Genomic DNA, 19,484 nt, shown 5'->3' on the forward strand with positions numbered 1-19,484 from the left:
TCCGGCCTGGCGCCGCGCGCGCTCGAGGGTCGTTTCGCCGCCGGCCCGGACCGCGTGGAGAACTCGGCGGCGTCCCCGCGGCCTGGGAGTTGGCAGCTGCTGGGAGGAGACGGTTGGAGGTGACCGGAACGGAGCGAAGGGCTGTGCGTGCGGCTCTCTGGTGGCGTCACCATGCCGGGCAGCGCGGTGAGTGCCTGGCGGAGGCGATCCGGAGCCGTGCGGCCCCGCTGTGGTGTGGGAGGAGCGGGGGGTTGGGGAGGGGGAACGGGTCTCGGTATTTCGGGTCTCTTTCTCGCCTCGAGAGTCACCCGGGTAACGGCGGTAGGACGTGAGGTGATGGCCTTAAGTTGTACCAGGACGGGTTCGGGTTGGGTGTTAGGAAACGTTTCTTTTCTGAAAGAGTGGCCGGGTGTTGGCACAGCTGAGCAGAGAGTGGTGGGGTCACCGAACCTGGAGGTGTTCCAGAGCTGTGGAGATGTGGCACTGAGGGACGTGGGCACGGTGGGGACGAGTTGGTGCTTGGACTTGATTATTGCAGAGGTCTGTTCCGACTTCAATGATTCTATGAGTCTGGAAGGGTGCTGGGTCTGCCCCAGGGCCTTCCCCGTGGGGGTGGGGACAGGCAGCATGGGGCAGTTGCTGTTTTCCACTGACTCCTCAATAACTGTGGAACCAGTTCATCAGCACATCTCTTTTTCTTGTTGCTGCAGATCATTTACAATGACCTAGATTCATCATACTGATTTTGGATTATTTTACAAAGCTTAGTAGGGCTAAAAATAGCCAAACATGTGCTGTGTTTGTCAGTCATGGAGGTTCTTCTCATGATGGATCAGGACAGATGATTACAGCAGACTGTGCTCATTCATTTTATCATTATAACATCGCACTTAAATGGCCTGATTTTTTTTCCAGCTGCTCATCACACTGAGTTTCCTCCACCTTTCTGACATAAAGTTTCCCATATATTCTTGTATATACTACTAGCAGCATGTAAACTCTTATCACAGTAATGCAAACGCAAACCTCGAACTGTTGTCTGCTCCTATACATAAATTTAAGAGGAAGTTTTTCACCCAGAGGGTGGTGAGGCACTGGAACAGGTTGCCCAAGGAGGTTGTGGATGCCCCATCCCTGCAGGCATTCAAGGCCAGGCTGGATGTGGCTCTGGGCAGCCTGGTCTGCTGGTTGGTGACCCTGCACATAGCAGGGAGGTGAAACTAGATGGTCATTGTGGTCCTTTTCAACCCAGGCCATTCTATGATTCTATGATACAGTTGTCTACGTACCAGGAACAAAGTACAGCAACATAACAACATAAGAACATAAGAAGTAGTGATTATAAATGACAAAAAAATCTAAATTAAACAAAAAAAGTTAAAGGAAACAGTTGAGCAACTCATGGAGTGTGACAAAATAATTGAGATGAAGAATGAAAAAAGAACTTAAAGAGTACAGAAACAGCATTCTTGGCCTGGAAAATGCAAGAATTATTATGGGAAAAGGCACCATAGAAAAACCAGTAGATTACAGTCTTTCTTGTCATGTGGTAAGGTATGGGCAGAAAGCAGGTACCACTGAATTAAAGACAGAGAAAAACTCCATGCCCAGTGCAAGGAGAATGATTGCATTTCATATGAGAAGTGGAGAGGGGCTTGTGGCTGTTTTGATTGGAATTCTACTGTAGCTGGAAGTGAAAGGGTTCCTTGTTACAGAGTAGCTTCCTTGTTGCAAAAGATGTATTTTTCCTATTCAAAGAATGATGTGGTCATCCTCAAAGTGCAGATGATTGTGCTTGACTGGAAAGAATAAGAGAAATTATAGTGCTGATGTGAATTGTTCTGCTTTGTTAGGCTACCAGCGCTGCGCATCATGGACAGCAGAAGGGCAAGAGGCCAAGATCTCTGGAAAACAAAAAGTATGTAATATTTTGTGTAGACTTTGACTGAGGGTCAAAAGAAAAAAAAAAAAAAAAAGAGTTGAGATTCCTATTGAAAAATTGCACCTGACTTTTATGTAATAGTCTAAATGTTAAGAGCTGCAGTGCTTTTTGTTTGTTTGATGGAATCTCAGGTGAGATCCACACTGGCCCCTTATGGCTTATAGAGAAGTATTTATTTTTACACTGTGATGAACTTGTGATTGCTCCTTTCATTGAAATGCTGAGGTAGGATGAGTATCTTTATATTGATGCTCTCAGGTAGCTTACTAATGTCAAACTCTTACAGATATATTGAATAATAATAATATATTGCTGGCATCTTCCAGTTCAGAGAACTGATAATGAGATTTCAAATTGATGTTTTCCAGGACTAAACAATTTGATGAGATGGAAACTACTCCCCTAGGATTGAACAATAATTATAATGAGACAGCCAGCAACATTTCTTCTGGCTCACAGAAGAGTACAGTGAATGGAAGAGCAGAGTCCAGAAGCAAGCGGACCATTCGCCGGCCTGCTTACTGGCTGGAAATGAGAGGCATAAAAAACAATGTGAACAAATCTGCAGATGAAAAAGGTACTCATCACTCTTGGCTCAATGCAAAACTGTTTTTCCTCTTCAGTTCTTTCATGAGAGATGGAGAGACTTGATGATTTCTAAGTCGTGGTGCAGTTCAGCCACAAATTATAAGCTTGATAGTGATGCTGATACATTAGGATGCTTAAATTTCCTCCACTGCAGCAGTGCAGATTAAATTTTCTGGTGTTATGCAGTTCCTTTTAAGTGACTTGTCTATTAAAATTAGTGATTCTATGAGTGATATCAGTTTTATCTGAAGAAGAGGAGTGTGTAGGGCATCTGCCAATCATTTCAGCATTATACTGTAATAACTTGAAAAATAGAACAAGCAGTGCTAAAAATGTACAGAAGCAAATCAGTATGCAGCATTCTGGTTTAGACATGGCTTTTGTGGTTGTTAGATTTTTGGTGGGGAAGGGGGTTGAATGTTTTTACAACTGTTGTTTTCTCTCTGTTGTCATTTATGATCTCCTTACTTGGAGTGGATGGGGTTTTATGTTGTTTTAGGGACATTCAGAATGGCTTCAGAATCATTTTTCAAACTTTTTGTGTGGCTCTTCTTTCTTTAATGGTTTTTCTTCATCTCACTAAATTGGGACCTGTGTATTATCCTGTTGCAGGGAGGACCAAATATTAACTTGATAAAGGTGAGGTTGCTGCAGCTTCATGCCCCTAGGTCCAACTAGTAGCAAGACTGAGCATATATTCCCATGAATACAAACATGTATATTCAATACATGTATACACAGCCAGCCATACAGATCAACAGAAATGGATGTGCTCAGCACTCACACAGACAGCACTGATGGCATCCATCCCATTTCCCTCTCTGGCTGATCAGCGTGGAGATATGTTAGTGAGAAAAAGGTGTACATACACATATATATCAAACATATATATGTATCTATGTTTGTACACACGTGTGCAGTGTGAATCCCTCCTGTAGCTGAATTAGGCACTGGCCTCTGGATCCTGGTCTCTCCTGTTGCTGGTACAAGGACATACTAGTGCCTTGTGCCTGCAGAGCCACTCCAGGTGCTGGTGTGCACCTCCTTTCAGACATGCTCTGACTCACATATTCTGAAGGGAGTTGACTGGAACTCCCCTCCTCCCTCTGGTTGCCAGTTTCCACTTGTTCTTCTGCCTTACCACACACACATGCATACACCTGGCTCCCAGTTTTCTTCCCCTTCTCCCCCAATAGTCCACTTGGCAGTTGCATGCAATCACACTCACAGACTCATTCCAGTTGGTGGCACCACAGACACACTGGCCCCTACAACCTTTGGTATTGCTTTACTGGCTGGCACTTAAGCCTCCCTGCAGTCACCTATGGACATAGGTCCATAAAATATAGAGTCCTGCACACAGAGACTACACTCATGCATTCGTAGGTATGAGCAAACTTGTGTGCTGACCAACTGGTTGTTTACAAGCAAGTGGCCTTACCCTTGCTTGTTTTCCCACAAGTTCTTCCCCAAACCACCTAATTCCCTCCCTTTCCTTGCCTTTAATGTCTTGTGTAATACTTAAATGGTCTTTGCCTGCATTCCATGTATCCCATAATCCCAGGCGTTAACAAGACACTCACCACCAGTTCAACACACTTCCCATTCCAAAGCATGGTCCAGGGAGCAATTCCCATTGGTTCACCTTGAATCTTGTACCTAAAAGGTGAGGTTGATGGGTATCAAAGGAAGAAGGTATCTGTTTCTTTGAATCCCTAGTTTGCCTGCCGTGGCACCATGCTGTACTTCTCTGCACTCATGGAGGGTCATAAGACACTATTCTGAGTACATAAGGAGCTGTAAGTGCTGGCAACTTTCTGGGTCTTTGATGAGCCTGCAAATAGTGAGGATAGGCAGAACATTATCCATGTTTTCCCACCTTTCATTGTCTCTCTGTGCTGCCTTTTGTGTGTGCAGATGAGCTTTTTATGACATAATCTAGCAACTTCTAGCTCTCTTCCTAAGCAGTACAACTTTCCCAAGCCATGTTATCACACTGCTCTTTCCATGTCTTGTGTATTGGAGGATTGCAGACCATGGAGTTCCTAATGTGAATGGGTCATAAAGCTCACTGGTGTCCAGGTGCCTCACAAAAAACCACTTTTTTCTTTAGAAGTATGAGGAGAAACTGAGGTAGCAGACAGCTGCTGTTATGCAGACTGAGTTTAATAAGACTGAAGCATTTCTTTTCTTGCTTGTTAGCAGAAGTGCTTTTGAAAGGCAAGAGGAAATCTGAGCACAGGGAAGGTGAAGATCTTAAAGACACTCCCAAGAAGAAGCAGAAGATTTCTGGTAATATTAAATAACTTTTTATATCTTGTTACAGGCATACAGGTACTTCAGACTTCTTTTCTGCCCAAATGCTGTCCTCCATGTCTATTCCTGATTCTGTGTATCTTGTAGGATGCTGCTGAATAGCATTTTTTTTTTATGATGGGGGGTGGTTATTCTTATTTCAGTCTCAAAGTTGAGCAGAGGGACGGAAAAAGGAAATAGAGCAAGAACAATCTGGTCAAGTTCATTTTAGTTTCCCAAAAGATTCTGAACTAAATAATCAGGCAGATTACTGGAGATTGCTGAGTATATGATGAAACATGAAGCTGCATCGAAGGAAGGTCATATAGGGTTAGGAAGAGGTTTTGCACCAGAAGGTAGTGGGTGTGGAGTGGACCCTGAGCTGCTGGAGTTCAATAAGTGTTTGGACAATGCTTTCAGACATAGGACCATCCAGAAATCAAGCCCTATGTGGAGCCAGGTGAAATCAATGATCCTGCTGAGTCTCTTCTAACACAAGGTATTCAATGATTCTGTTCTATGAACCCTCTTAGCATGCTCCTAGGGAGCGTAAAATCTCATGTGAGACAAAAGCAGATGTTATCCTGAGATGTTTGAGCAGGAGTGTAAACTTTCAGGAGTGACAAAACTTTTTTCACTCTGCTGCAGGGTCTCTCTTGAAGTACTGCTTCCAGCAAGCAGTTCAGGAAACTTGTAGATCAAATGAAGAAAATGTAGAGGGAAAAAAAAGAGTAGTAAACAACCCATGGGAAAATACTGAAACAATAAGAGGTATTTAGTCTAAAGAAAACAAGAACAAGTAGAGGAATGGGACTGACCATTTTGTTGCTAACAAGTCATTAAATTGCCTCATCTATACTGTGAACTGATGATATGTTTTGGTGTAAAGAGTTCCCATCCCTATGAGCTTTGCATATGAACAGCCATAGATTATAAATGTGTGGATGACACCAATGCCTGCAGCTGCAAACAAATGTGGATTTTGAGAGAGAGGAGAGATTGTAATCTTTAAGTTCTTTTTAAAATGTAAAGTGGAACATTTCTGAATGAGTAGCCTTGAGGCAGTAGGCTGACTAGCAACTTCCTAGGCAAGCTCTGCTTTTTGTGTACCGAGGCTCACAGAATTAAGTCTCTTGGTCTTCCTTGGTTGTTAAAACAGGAAAAAAGCGGCAATCAGGAGCACAACAAAACTCCAAAACAAAAAGCCACCATGTTCGGAAGGAACCAGAAACCTATGGCACAGGTAAGGAGGGAGGAGCAGTTGCTCAGAATGGTTTATAGAGCAGGTAAGAGGTAATTGTGATTCTGCAAGTTCACTCTGAGCAACATCTGTCTCTCTGATGTTTCCATTTTGTCTTTCACTGCTGAGTGGCTGCTGTCTTGTTGGAGCATTGCAGAGCAACGGTGCAGAGCATGCTCTCTGTAGTTTTGTGAGGTTTAACCCTAAAAATAGTGCATAATTGGACAGTGAAGGAGGAATCATTTCAGTTAGGTAAAAGCCTGTTAAAATAGTTTTAGTGTAAAACTCATAGAAATATGTATACTTTTTTACTCAGCAGAATATATTTGGAGGAAAAACTGTCACACTTACTGTCACATCTCTTTTGGTTAACTGATAGCCAGAGACCTAAGCAGCCTATGCTGGAAAATTAGCATTGTAGCCTTGATTCAGCATTGGCTTGCTATCTGTAGCTCACAGCACTTACTAATTACTCTAGCAGTGCTGTTTGATTCATTGACTTTTCTGCTGACTACTCAAGGAGGGACAAACCCTTCCTGTTATGACTGGGCAAAGAGAAAAGCCTATTTTTATAATAAGATATTTTTATGATAAGAATTAAAGCAGGTGGCTTTTAAGCCACTTTCTTCCCAGAACTCATATCAGTAATTTATAATCCTTGTGGATAGAGCTGCTCCTTTGCATTTCAAAAGTGGCCAGGCACTGAAAATCATGCTTCACAGGATGCTTTTCCCTAGCTGTAGGATTGAGAGGATTGGCATAGTGGTGCAGCTCTTTTCACTTTTGGTGCCAAAATCACTGTCTGACATAAGTGGAGCTCTCAAGATTTGTTTGGTAGAATTGAACCATGGACTTTGTCCCAAAAACTGTTCAGTCACATCTGTCACCACTTTTGTTAAAAGCATTCTGCCAAAAGTCCATGCTAAAGTAATTCTGTAATGAAAATGAACGAAGGAAAAATTTCTGCTGAACAACTAGGACTCTTCTCACAAGAAGAAAGCAGTGTTGAGTGTTCTTATCAAACCATCTTCCAAAAGATGTGATGTGTGCCTTGTCACATGATGCATTTAAAGCTGGTAATGTTCTGGAGTAGGACACGAGTTTGGTGGCATGTGATTCATTTCCTCTGGGGATACATTGTGCACATTGATGGAAAAAAAAAAGATTTTGTGTTTCCAGTTTTATTGCAACTCCTTCGTTTTGACAGGAAGTATAGAAGAGCAGTGGTCTTTGGAAATTCAGGACAAAGGTCGAGTTACTTGTCCTACCTGCCGGGCTGTGGTGAGAAAGACTGTAGAAGGACTGAAGAAACACATGGCAAATTGCAGACAGGTGAGAACAAGAGAGATGTTTTCTGTACTCTCTTCAGCTTACTGATAGATGTGCCTGCACGTAGATTTTTGTTGCAGTTAAAACCATTTTCGTCTCATTATCATGTCTCAAAGCAAGAATCTTTTATCTGTAGAGGCTGCAGGTGGTGTTTCCAGCTCAGTCCATCGCTGGAGTTTTGGTACAGTGACTAAAAGTGTCCCCATTTCATTGCTTCCTAAATTGTACTCTCCGTAAAATCTATTTTATTTTTAATGGACAATTACCAGGCCTAAGTACAGCATTCTGCTCTTGTGCTCCTTTCTCCCAGAAAACTTTCCCACTGCTTTGGTTAATTTGCAGTTACACACACGGTGTCCTTATTTATTTGTAGGAAACATTTGCATGTCATCATTGTGGGAAACAGCTGAAGTCTTTAGGAGGAATGAAATACCACGTCATGGCAGACCACAACAGTCAGGTAACACGGTTACTCTACATCTGAAAGTCTTACAGGGGAGATGGTCTTTTAATCCTTTCCCTGATACACACAGAAAGTGAATATTGTAGTTTCTATCAAGTGTAGCTGCTCAAATCTCATTTCATCTGTATTCTCATTATTTTAAGGTTGGAGATCTGGAGAACAGTAGTAGGTTAGCAGAGATGGTAGGGATGCTGCTTCTTTAAAACAGCAGATGAATTTTATGCTTCATTGTTCCTTAGACTGCATTTTTCAGTCCTTTGGTTGAAAGTAGCAGTTTTTCTATATTCATGGCAGATTTTAGTTCTTTACAAGTTCAAAGGTAAAAAAAAAATAAATGGAAAAAGCCGTTTTGTTCTTGCCTACTTGCTGTAAAGATGCAAATGCTGCAGTCTGTTTTTCCTCTTTGCTGTTGCTGTAGAGAGTCTGTTGTCACTGTGAAGCATTAGAACTTTTTTTCTTTGAGAAGTTTGGATAGTATTTGGAAAAATACATCACAGTTGTGATTTAATAGTAAATGTTAAAGATGTAGGATAAAGGTGAGTTAGTGCTTTCCACAGGCAGGCAGGGAGCAAAGAAATACACATCCATGTCCATCCAAGCAGCTGTAGTTTGAAACTACATGCTGTCAAGTCCTTATTCAAACACAGCTGTCTGCAAAGTAGTTTTCAGGCAGTTCACTCCTTTTAAAGACAGTTCAGTTTTTCTGTGTTGTAGACTGTATTAAATCCATTCCTGTAAAATCACAGTGCTGAGCATCCTGCATTTTTCTTTCATCCTTCTGCTGTTCTTTAGCCAGTTATGAAGGAAGGAGGAGAATTGGATGAGCAGCTTGAGCGAGACCGCCTTCGGAAGGTTTTGAAGCGTATGGGAAAGCTGAAGTGTACAAGGCAGGTGAGCTGCATTGTCTTAATCATTCTAAATTGAACAGCAGCAGATGCATGAACATGTAATACTGTGAAAGTTCTGCTGGATGTGCTTTTGGTGCTGATAAAAGATAACTTTCTATATTCTAGCTGTGCTTTAAAGACAGGATAGTCTCTTGAGAGGCTTTGAAGGAATGCTGTGTTACCAGGAAATCAGTAGGAGGCATGGAAAATTTTCTCTAAACAATTATGAAGCACTGAGCTTAGAGAACAAATTTTAAAATAACTGATGATTGATGAAACCTCTTAACTGAAAAAAAACAGGAGTCCAATGAATGCTAGTTGAATTAACTAGAAGCATTAGGGCTTTGCTCTTAAGTGACATTCTCTTGCCTGTACAGGAAAGCTGATCAGCTTTGCTTACTGTCTGATCCCCATCTGCATTCTGAAAGAGAGGATTATTAGGCTGATTATGAAAATAGAGGTTTTATTTTTGATTTCCTAATTTTTTTCAAATGGCTTCTTTAGTCTGATTGTTTAAATGTAGATTGAGCAAAGGTATGACTGAACTTCAGAAGAGCAAGCTTCTGCCTTTTTAAGGAATTACCAGACAAGCTGTTCATGCCCCATCTCTGGAGGTGTCCAAGGCCAGGTTGGATAAGGCCCTGGGCAGCCTGATTTGGTGGGTGGCAATCAGCACATGGCAGGGGGATTAGAACTGAATTGGCTTCCAACCAAGCCATTCCGTGGTAAGTGCTTTCAGTTGAAGATGTCAGGGAGGAGGAAGTTAAAGGATAACAACTTACCTTGCAACAGTATTGCAGACTGTTGATAGAATAATGCAGTTGTTAAGGTTGAAGGGGTTCTCCTGAGATCATCTGGTCCAAGCCCTGGGCTCCAGAAAGGTCATTTAGAGGTCCTTGAGTATTTGGTGTGTTGATGTCTTCAAGGGGGGATTGGAAGGATATTGATTTCTTTCCTTTGTGCACCAAAAGTATTGTATTAATGTATACTTCTTTCCTTCCTTAGTTGTTTGTAATAGCTGTAAAGATGTAAGTGACATCTGCATGAAATGTTGGAGTTTATTGCCCTCCTCTGCAGTTTGAGATGTGATCTGTATTCTAGGAACGCCTGAAAGTTTTATTTACAATTTCCATAATGCTGCATTCTAGACATTTCAACCACCCAACCAATTGTTGGCTCTTTCTCTGCCCACATCCTCCATTTGTATCTCAAAATCTTTGTTTTGTGCATCCTTCTTTAATGTCTTGTTTCTTTATTCCTTATATGGAAATTTTCTGTTCCACGCTTCTCACAAAAGAGTTCTCAGAAGCAATTTCTCCAGTTGCAGTCAGCTCTTTATGCCAGATTTTGTCTAGTTAGAGATTAAAGATCACTGTTTGATTGTCTCTGGTTTGTCAAGAAAGCTGGTAGCACTTTTATCAGCAGTGCTCTTATAATCACTCGGTGAGCATTTGAACCATGTGTTTTTCTTCTACGTTGACAGGGCTGCACAGGCAGCTTCACTAGCATAATGGGATACCTGTATCACATTAAAAAATGTGGGAAGACTGCTTCTGAGCTGGAGAAAATGGCAATGAAGTGCCATCATTGTGAAAAAGCATACAGATCAAAGGCAGGACTTGTATACCATCTCCGAGCTAAGCACGGGCCGGTAAGTGCTAATTGCTGTAGTTAGAATAGTGATGTGGTATTTCAGGCCAACATGTCCAGAGAAGAGCCACAAAAATGATCCAGGAGGTGGAATACCTCTCCTATGAAGACAGGCTGAGAGAGCTGGAGCTGTGCAGCATGGAGAAGAGAAGGCTGTGAGGTGACCTGAGAGCAGCCTGTCATTATCTAAAGGGAAGCTACAAGAAAGAAGGGGACAGACTTTAGCAGGGGCTGTGGTGATAGAACCAAGAGGAAATGGCTTCAAACTTAAAGAGGGTAGATTTAGGTTGGATATAAGGAAAAAGTCTTTTACAGTGAGGGTGGTAAGGCACAGGTTGACCAGAGATGTAGTGAATGCCCTGTCCTTGGAGACTTTCAAGGTCAGGCTGGATGGGGCTCTGAGCACCCAATCGAGTGTAGGTGTTCCTGTTTGTTGCAGGGGGAGTTGGATTAGATGACTTTTGAAGGTCCCTTCCTACTCAAACAATTCTGTAAATGCAATAGCTGTTTACAGAAGTAAAACCAAACATAGAATTCATTCACTATTTCCCATCAGTAGGCAAGTGTTTAGCCATTTCCAGGAAAGCAGAGCTTCATCATTTTATAGCAATTATTTGAGAAGACAAATGCCATAGCTCTTAACAATCACCCCTTTCTCCTCTTTTTATTACTCAGCATCATGTCATGCAGTACAGAATATCACTTTGGTCAGTTAGGGTCAGCTGCCCTGGCTGTGTTCCCTCCAGCTTCCTGTGCAGCCCCAGCCTACTCACTGGTGGGTTAGCATGAGAAACAGAAAAGGCCTCGCTGCTGTATAAGCACTGTTCAGCAATAGCCAAAACAGTGGTGTCATATCAGAACTGCTGTTCTGATAGACACAGTACCCTACAAGCTACTGTGAAGAAAATTAAGTCTGTCCCAGCCAAAACCAATACACGTGTAACCTTGTGGAGCTTCCTGTTATGTTGTTGTTTGCTCTTAGAAGAGTCATCTCTGGAACAGGAGTGGCCAGCAGGGAGGTGACTGTCCCCCTCTGCTCTGCTCTTGTGAGGCCCCATCTGCAGTACTGTGTTCAGGACTGGAGCTCCCAGTACAAGACAGAGAGCTGTTGGAGAGGGTCTAGAGGAGAGTCACAAAGATGATCAGGGGACTGGAGCATCTCCCCCATGAAGACAGGCTGAGGGAGCTGGGCTTGTTCAGCCTGGAGAAAAGAAGGTTGCGAGGTGACCTCATTGCAGCATTTCAGTACCTACAGGGAGCCTACAAACAGGAGGGGAATCAACTCTTTGAAAGGGTAGATAACTGCAGGACATGGGGAAATGGTTTGAAGTTGAGGGAGGGAAGCTTTAGGTTGGATGTCAGGGGAAGTTCTTTACAGCTGCCCAGAGAGGTTGTGGATGCCCTGTCCATCCCTGGAGGTGTTCAAGGCCAGGTTGGATGGGGCCATGGGCAGCCTGGTCTGGTGCCCAGACTGGTTAAATGTGGAGGTTGGCCCTGCATGTGGCAGGGGGTTGAGCTTCATGATCCTTGAGGTCCCTTCCAACCCAACCCTGGCCATTCTGTGATTCTGTGAACAGAACAAGCAACACTATTCTTGTTGTCCATGTGGCCTTCACAGTGAAAGATGTGGTATCCTTTCAAGATAGTCGCTGTGTGAAACTCTCTGCTTGAGCCCTACTGCTGTGTCACTGGGTAGATTTGGGGATTTGTCTTGATAGGTAGTGGGATGCAATTCTGTTAGTGAACCACAGCTGCTGCAGCATTTCTGTGAGGGATTTGGCTGAGTATTTATTCACAATATTTAGTGTAGCTGAACTAGGAAGTGTTGAGGAGGCTTAGTTTTTTTCTTCTGTTTTTTTTTTTTTTTAACTTTCATTGTAGGTTACCTTTCTCCATGAAGAAAGAACAGAAAGCCTGAAAGATGCAAAACGGGAGCAAAGTAGCACAGGTAGAGTTCAAAGGAGATCTGCAAAAGTGGCAATCTACTATCTCCATGAGCTAGCTGGAGAAGAGCTGGCCAAAGAGTGGCCCAAGAGAAGAGTGCCGCAGGACTTGATTCCAGATGATAGGAAGGTACAAGACCTTAAAAATGCTATACAGTGTTTGAATCTTTCTCCCTATCAAATGAGTCTGGTAGTGCTATCTTCCCAGTGCTGCCAGTGTTTACTGGCCATTGGAATTTAATACTGAGGAAATGATATCTTGTGGAAGAGATGAAGTTTTTCACTCTCTCTGATTAGATTAAGCTATGCCTACATTAGCAATTACTGTGGTGTAAGTATTTTACTCAGGCAGGCTGTAATGGCTTTACAGCTACAATAGCAATAGTACTTTAATTTCCAGTAGTCTCAAGTACAAAAGCAGTTACAGACAGTATGTTGATCACAAGTTAGAATTCTAGTATTTAAGGGGATTTCCATATTCAGTTGTGTTTCGTGGGTGCCTAATACAACAGTAGATGGGTGGGAGAAGATTGTTTATTGAGAGTTTGGCTATTAGAAGTGCTGTTTCACTTTCTACCACGTCACAAAAATGGGGAGAGGAAAGGGATGTGTTTGTCACATTGTGTAGTTAGCTTTGCTTCCAGCTTTCAATTCTATCTCTTTATCTCAGCTGAAATATACCCGTCCTGGACTGCCCACGTTTAGTCAAGATGTGCTGTGCAAATGGAAAACAGAAATAAAGATGTACCGAAGAGTCCACTGTCCAAATCAGGTAATTCTTTCTGAAGACTCGAAGGGGGCTGATTTCAGGTCTGTATGAGCCAACAGTTTTCCACAGCCTCGAAACTGCAGTTTCTGTCTCTGCAGGAGAGAAATTCTGCTAAGACCCTGTTTGATCCCTCTGGGGATGTGTTTGTACTCTTCAGAGCTAATAGCTTTCAGAATTAGACAGCTTTCAGGCCCTATTGGAGGAAGCTATCATGGTGATGCATATGATGTGGAGTGCCAAGGATTGGGATAAAGGGACAAAGGCTTCCCCCTCCCTGTCCCACTCACAGTGCTCTCCTCAGTTTTCAGGCTTGTGTCATTACCAACTATAAGAATCACAGTATGATGTCTTATATTCATTTACCCCCAGAAAGCAGCTGTCCTACTTCACCAAGCAGTAACCTAGAAGCATGCCTTGCCCTTAACCTCCTGTTTCAGCTTCTGAGCTGTCAGCTGAGCATAATCTAGTATCCTGAGACCGACTTCTAGAGCTCCACATGGGGTAGCCTTAAAGCTGCCTTTTACCTGGGACCATTGATGTTACATGCAGCAGTTCAGCTCTGTGCCATTAGATACAAGGTCAGGGCAGGAGAGATTGTAGTGTCTCCCTCTTGTGACATGTGCTTCATTCAAAACAAATCTATGGTCTTACTCAGGCTTTTGATGGAGGGTGATTGTAACTCACTGAAATCTTAAGTCCCTTGTGAAGGTCTTTACAAGAAGCTTTCTGGCTCTCTACGACTTGATATCTCCTTTCCTCTTCCTGTCTTATACCTTTGGGTATTGTGTTCCAGATAGTAGGACACTCTTACCTGGGAAGAAGTGATTTCTAACTAAAATTTTGCTGACATAGACAATTTTTGCTGTTTCAGGGTTGTGAATCTGCATATGGCACTCTGTCAGGACTCAAGTCTCACCTCGGCACTTGTACCCTGGTTGGTAGCATTCCTTGTACTCACTGTCTTTCGTACCAATATCCTGACTGTGCCTGTCCATCTGATATATCTTTGTTCAACCCACTGTCCTGCCATCTCCTAATCAGAATTTCTCACAATTTGAGTGCTTCTCTATGTGCCAGTGGGGTTACCATTGCAAACACCGTTTGAAGGAAGGAGGGAGCATCTTCATGGTATGCATTTTAGTGAAGCTGCAGTCCTACCTTTAGATTCAAAAATGCAAGAGCATTTTTTTACAGGTACAGCACTAAAGACCTTGCAGAATCTCACAGGGTTGTTCTCTGCTTTGTGAATGCTGGTCAATCATGCCAGTGTTCCTGTACAGATAAAGCAGTTCGGTATGAATAAGAGATTCTATTTCTTACTGCTAGCTTACATCTGTACAAGACAGAAGTACAGTATATAGGTGTATCAGCCTTCTAAGGAGCAATTGGTGATATATTTCTTTGCTTTGGTGCCAGGGAGATTTTGTGGCTGGCAAATACAAGTGTCTCCTGTGTGAGAAAGAATTCATTTCAGAGAGTGGAGTCAAGTATCATATCAACTCTGCACATGCTGAGGTAAGGCAAGCAGAATTGGAAGTCCTTAAGCTTTAGTTTGTGGGGAAAGGGTCTTGGGAAGGAAATGCACACTGCCTATTTTATTCTTTCCTTGCTTAATGCTGGCAGTGGGGCCCTGAGCTCAAGTGGCATTTGGTTGCTTAAACATAGCTATTCTTATGTGTTGGTCTGGGGAGCAAATGTGTCATGTCACAGGTCTTGTCCTGGATGGTTGCTGTTCAGTTTTTTACCATTTTCCCTGCCTTTAGACAGACAATTGGTAAATCAGATCTGACTGTTCTGAGACAGAGAGACACCTGATGGGGAGCTTCAGAGAGCAGAGCTTTGTTAGTTAGTTGCTTTTCTAGATCTCATGTTTGACCAAACATTTGTGCCATGGATTCAACTTCCATTATAAGTCCTACTAACCTTGTGTGGTATTTCCACCACCAGTACCAACCTGTTGCCTTCTAACCCTCCAGGACTGGTTTGATATGAACACAAATACCACCAAAAGCTTTGAGAAACTAATGAAAATCCGCCAAAGAGAAGAGCAAAGGAAGCAACGGAAGAAACATCCTTTGACTCAAGGCAGAAAGAAGAGAACTGGGTCCTTGGCTACTAAGAAGCTCCCCAGTGCTAGAGCTGAGAAAATGAGAAGTAAGAGAGGCCGTCCAAAGCAAGTGCGCAGTGAGAACGAGAGAAGTGAGGAAATGGAACCTCAAGTTGCACAGAGAGACAAATTTCCAAAATCCAGCCACAAGCGAGGCCGGAAGTAAACCCTAGGAGAAGGGAAGAAGTAATTCTAAATCTTTTCAGTTACAAGCTCTGTTTCTTTCAGTCTCATAACCCACAGCCTCATAACCCACAGGATTAACACAAGCAACTGAATGCCTTTGGGACTGTGACTTCATTCCCTCTGTGATGCGTGTTTTGGAACTGTTGCATCTGGTCAGTTGTGAGAAACTGTGAACCAAAGCTGTGGTATAGAGACAGTCTGTCCCGGTTTAGGAGAGACAAGGGGATTAGCAGTGTACCCACTGTGTTTTTTTCCTCTGGTTGCAGTCTCAATTTGAGTCACATTAGTTGCTTGTTTAGGACTTCCAGCACAGTAGCTCATTTTGTCATCTTCCTCTGATGATGGGTGAGATCAGGGTTCTTTTTAAGCAGTTCTCCCTGTAAGGAGCTGGCTAGCACAGTGTTTAGATCACTTTAAGATGCTTTCTTGCACAGTATGCACACAAACTAAGCAGTGCTGTGCAAAGTGCAAAGGCTTTAGCTTGCCTAGTGTATTCTTTAACAACTGGGTATTGAATGGATGAAGAAGCTCTTCCCATTCTGTGAGGAATAAATATTTGCTGGCCTTTTGAAGACTCTCAGTGACAGTGTCATAAAGATGGCCTGCATAGGCCCTCTGAAGACAGCTTGTTTCAGACTCAACTGGGAAACAAACTTGCTTTGAGATGGTACATATCTACATTGGTAATGCTGCAGCCTAGGTAACGCTGCAGCCTAGAACCCACTGAGCTGCCTTGCCCCAGTGCACTGTGCTTTGTCATGCTCACATAGTGTCCTTTTCTCTGCAAGTGAGTACTGTAGATTCTTTCTTTGTTATATTACATATTTCTTTTCGATACTACCACTGTTATGTGGATGAGATATTTTAGCAGTGGCTTCCCTATGTGGGAAAGAACAAAAGAAGGGGGTTAATTTTCTTTTTTTTTCTTTTTAAGTCACATGTTGGTATGAATTCTGGGGCATAGGGAATATCTTCTTGTGCTCCAGAAATGCACAGGTATTTTAGAAACTAGCACGAAGCAGGAGCACAGGCAGTGCTACTCTGTCTGTCAGAGAATGTATTCTCTCTGTTATCCAAAGACCCAGTATCCCAGGAAGTTGCAAAACTTGACCTTGCAGGTTTGCCAGCAGAAGAATAGACAGGTGGCTCCATGCTGTTTCCCTGTGAATTTTTCCAGGCTAACAAAACAGGCAGCTGGTGCTTAAGTTCACAGGGAAGCCATTGCAGTGCTTGGTGAACAGGCAGATTTATACGTGCGTGTTACTACCAGAAGTATTTTTGCCCTGTTACTGGGAAGCACTATGGCCAGGGTGTCCTTGAGAGCTGCCTGTGCACTAAGCAGAGCAGTAAGTAGTGAGACAGCACACAATGCTCCATTGTGATTGACGTAGTGGTTACACTGCTTTTTTTTTTTTTTTTAAAAACCAGTTGTCACTCTGGTTGCAGTACTGCACCAAAAGTATAAACGTGTGGACTTCTGTGCAGGCTGTACAAGGCTTGCAGCCAGAGGGGCAAAATAAAAATGTCACCAGTGTGAGAATGTGGTTTCTTGTCCGTTTGGTGTGTGGTGTTCTTGGTACCATCCCTACCTGCACAACACACCCCAGCCTGCTCACTTGGTTGTCATGCATGCTTACTGATGCTATTCATTTCTCCACCCCATTCCTCTTCAGTGCTGCCCTCTGCACAACTGTGCTTTGACCACGTTTACTGCCTTACTGACGGGCAACAAGATAAGCCTCTGCATTAAAGGAGACTTTCTTTAGTGGGTTTTGGTCTATAGTCCTGTTTGCTGTCACTTTTAAGCCATTAATCAGCCTTGCTTTCTAGATATGAGTACTTCTTTGTGACCATCTGGATTTTGTATACATATCAAGATTGTATTCCCCCCACATTATGTGATGTGTGGGGAAAAACATCATTATCCAAGAGTCTGTCCATGAACTGTTCATTCTCAGCTCTGTGTCAGGGCAGCTCATCTGCTGTCTTGGCTCAAGCTGATGAGTTGGTGGCACTGTTTCTGAGGAGTTTAATCTGTTTAGGAGCACCTGCTTCCTCCTGCAGGTGAACTAAGGCAGGCTACCCAGCATGCATGCATGCAGCATACTGCTTAGAGGCATGGGAAAATCCAGGCTCAAGAAAGGGACTGAAAGTGGGGAATTCACATTTGTCATGTGGATCTAGGCTTAATAACATATAAAATTTGTACTGCAGCCCACCGTGCTAAGATGTACTGTTTAAGCACCTGTGAGTCTACAGTTCACTCCTTTGTCAACGGTTCAGTTAGCCCAGCCCTCTGCAATTTCAGGTTAAAAACACTACCCCAGCATATTTGCCCTGGCAGTTACAAATAGAATTTGAGCATGTATATATTTAGAAAGAGATCAGTTTCAATGTGAACGAAGTGACAGAAGAAACCAGCTGGTCACCGAGTAGTTGTTCCTGTGATTCATTACTCCAAAAGCAATGTGCCTTACTTCTCATTGGGATTGTTTTCAATTTCAGCTCCTGCATCTCTTATTGCTCGATCCTAGGAAATCAAATAGCCTTTACAGTATGGGAAGTTTCTTCCTGCGTATTTTCGATCATAAATAACTCCATGTAATTTTCTATATGAGCTAAAGAGGTTTTCTAGTCTCATTCAAAACAGTTTTCTTTTGTTGTTGTTGTTCTGATTGTTTCTGATGTTTTATGTATTTAGCAGTGCAGAGACAGGAAACAGAAACCAAATGAAGTATTCTCTAATAGTCTTTCTAACATAGAATGCAACGATGATATTACTCTGCTCTTAGCTATCTTTTTTTCACCCCCACAACTGTTTCATTATGCTGTTTATGTTCACTTTGCAATCTGCTCTATTAAATATCATTTTCAGTTCTGGAATTTGGTTGGAGGGCCTATTTCCTTTGTTTCTAGGAGTAGACGTTTGCAAGGTTTCAATCCAGGCAGCACATTATCCACTGCTCTGTCCTCTGTACAACACTACAGCACATTTCACTGCATAGCAGAGGTGTGGTTTTGCTTGAGCCACCCTTTGAGATAACTTTGTTGTATAATTTCTCATTGCTTTCATTTTCCATCAGCTTTTTTTACCCCGCAGATTTGCATTGTAATTGTTTTATATTTTCATTAGTATTGTTGTTAAAAAATATATCAGCTGCACTCTGGCAAACTCTGAAACAAGTCCTTATTTACAATATTTAGTAACTAGCGTTTAAGATACTGCACACATACTTGTATGACATATGGGCAAGAACAACACCATACAGAAACTGACCATGTCAATAGTTAGTTTCTCTAACCCAGACTTGTAATTTAATTAAAAATGTTTACAGAAATCTGTTCTCTGTGAAACCATGTTGGTTGGTTTTACTTACAGTGTCGTTCAGTGTCAGTTTTGCCATTGGTTTGGTGAGAAGACTTCAGATTGATGAGCTGTGAGCTCTCTGTTTGCCATTATTTAAATATTGGTACAGTGCTGGCTTTCATTCCTTGTCCTGAAGAATGGGAGAGAAAACATGGAGGGTTGGTTTTTTCTTGTTCTGTTTTGTTTGAATGACAGTGAGCTTACAGAATCACAGAATGGCCAGGGTTGGAAAGGACCTCAAGGATCATGAAGCTCCAACCCTCCTGCCACACGCAGGGCCACCAACCTCCACATTCAATACCAGCCCAGGCTGCCCAGGGCCCCATCCAACCTGGCCTTGAACACCTCCAGGGATGGACGGGGCACCCACAGCCTCTCTGGGCAGCTGTTCCAGCACCTCACCACTCTCATAGTAAAGAACTTCCCCTGACATCCAACCTAAATCTTCCCTCCCTCAACTTAAAACCATTTCCCCTCATCCTGTTGTTATCTACCCTTTCAAAGAGTTGATTCCCCTCCTGTTTGTAGGCTCCCTTTAGGTACTGAAAGGCTGCAATGAGGTCACCCTGCAGCCTTCTTTTCTCCAGGCTGAACAAGCCCAGCTCCCCCAGCCTGTCCTCATAGGGGAGGTGCTCCAGTCCCCTGATCATCTTTGTGGTCCTCCTCTGGACCCTCTCCAACAGCTCCCTGTCTTTCTTGTACTGGGGGCTCCACACTT

At 42.9% G+C, this 19,484-nt stretch overlaps 1 protein-coding gene across 2 annotated transcripts; it reads left to right on the forward strand.

Moving 5' to 3' along the window:
- On the forward strand, window positions 1–18,282 carry ZNF512 (zinc finger protein 512). Of its 2 annotated transcripts, none has more exons than XM_031595936.2 (14): window positions 1–186; window positions 1,854–1,918; window positions 2,311–2,519; window positions 4,733–4,822; window positions 5,985–6,068; window positions 7,273–7,397; window positions 7,768–7,854; window positions 8,650–8,748; window positions 10,228–10,395; window positions 12,276–12,467; window positions 13,008–13,109; window positions 13,978–14,040; window positions 14,523–14,621; window positions 15,083–18,282. In XM_031595936.2, the coding sequence occupies exons 1-14, from the start codon at window positions 172–174 to the stop codon at window positions 15,377–15,379; spliced, it is 1,695 nt and encodes a 564-aa protein (XP_031451796.1). In that variant the 5' UTR covers window positions 1–171; the 3' UTR covers window positions 15,380–18,282. The 2 variants fall into 2 exon arrangements, with proteins under 2 accessions (XP_031451796.1, XP_031451797.1); XM_031595937.2 differs by having other exon boundaries at window positions 2–186; window positions 4,736–4,822.
- The last annotated feature ends 1,202 nt before the right edge of the window (window positions 18,283–19,484 follow it).

The sequence above is a fragment of the Phasianus colchicus genome, chromosome 2 (assembly GCF_987193195.1).
Source record: "Phasianus colchicus chromosome 2, bPhaCol1.hap1.1, whole genome shotgun sequence".
NCBI classification, from domain to species: domain Eukaryota; kingdom Metazoa; phylum Chordata; class Aves; order Galliformes; family Phasianidae; genus Phasianus; species Phasianus colchicus.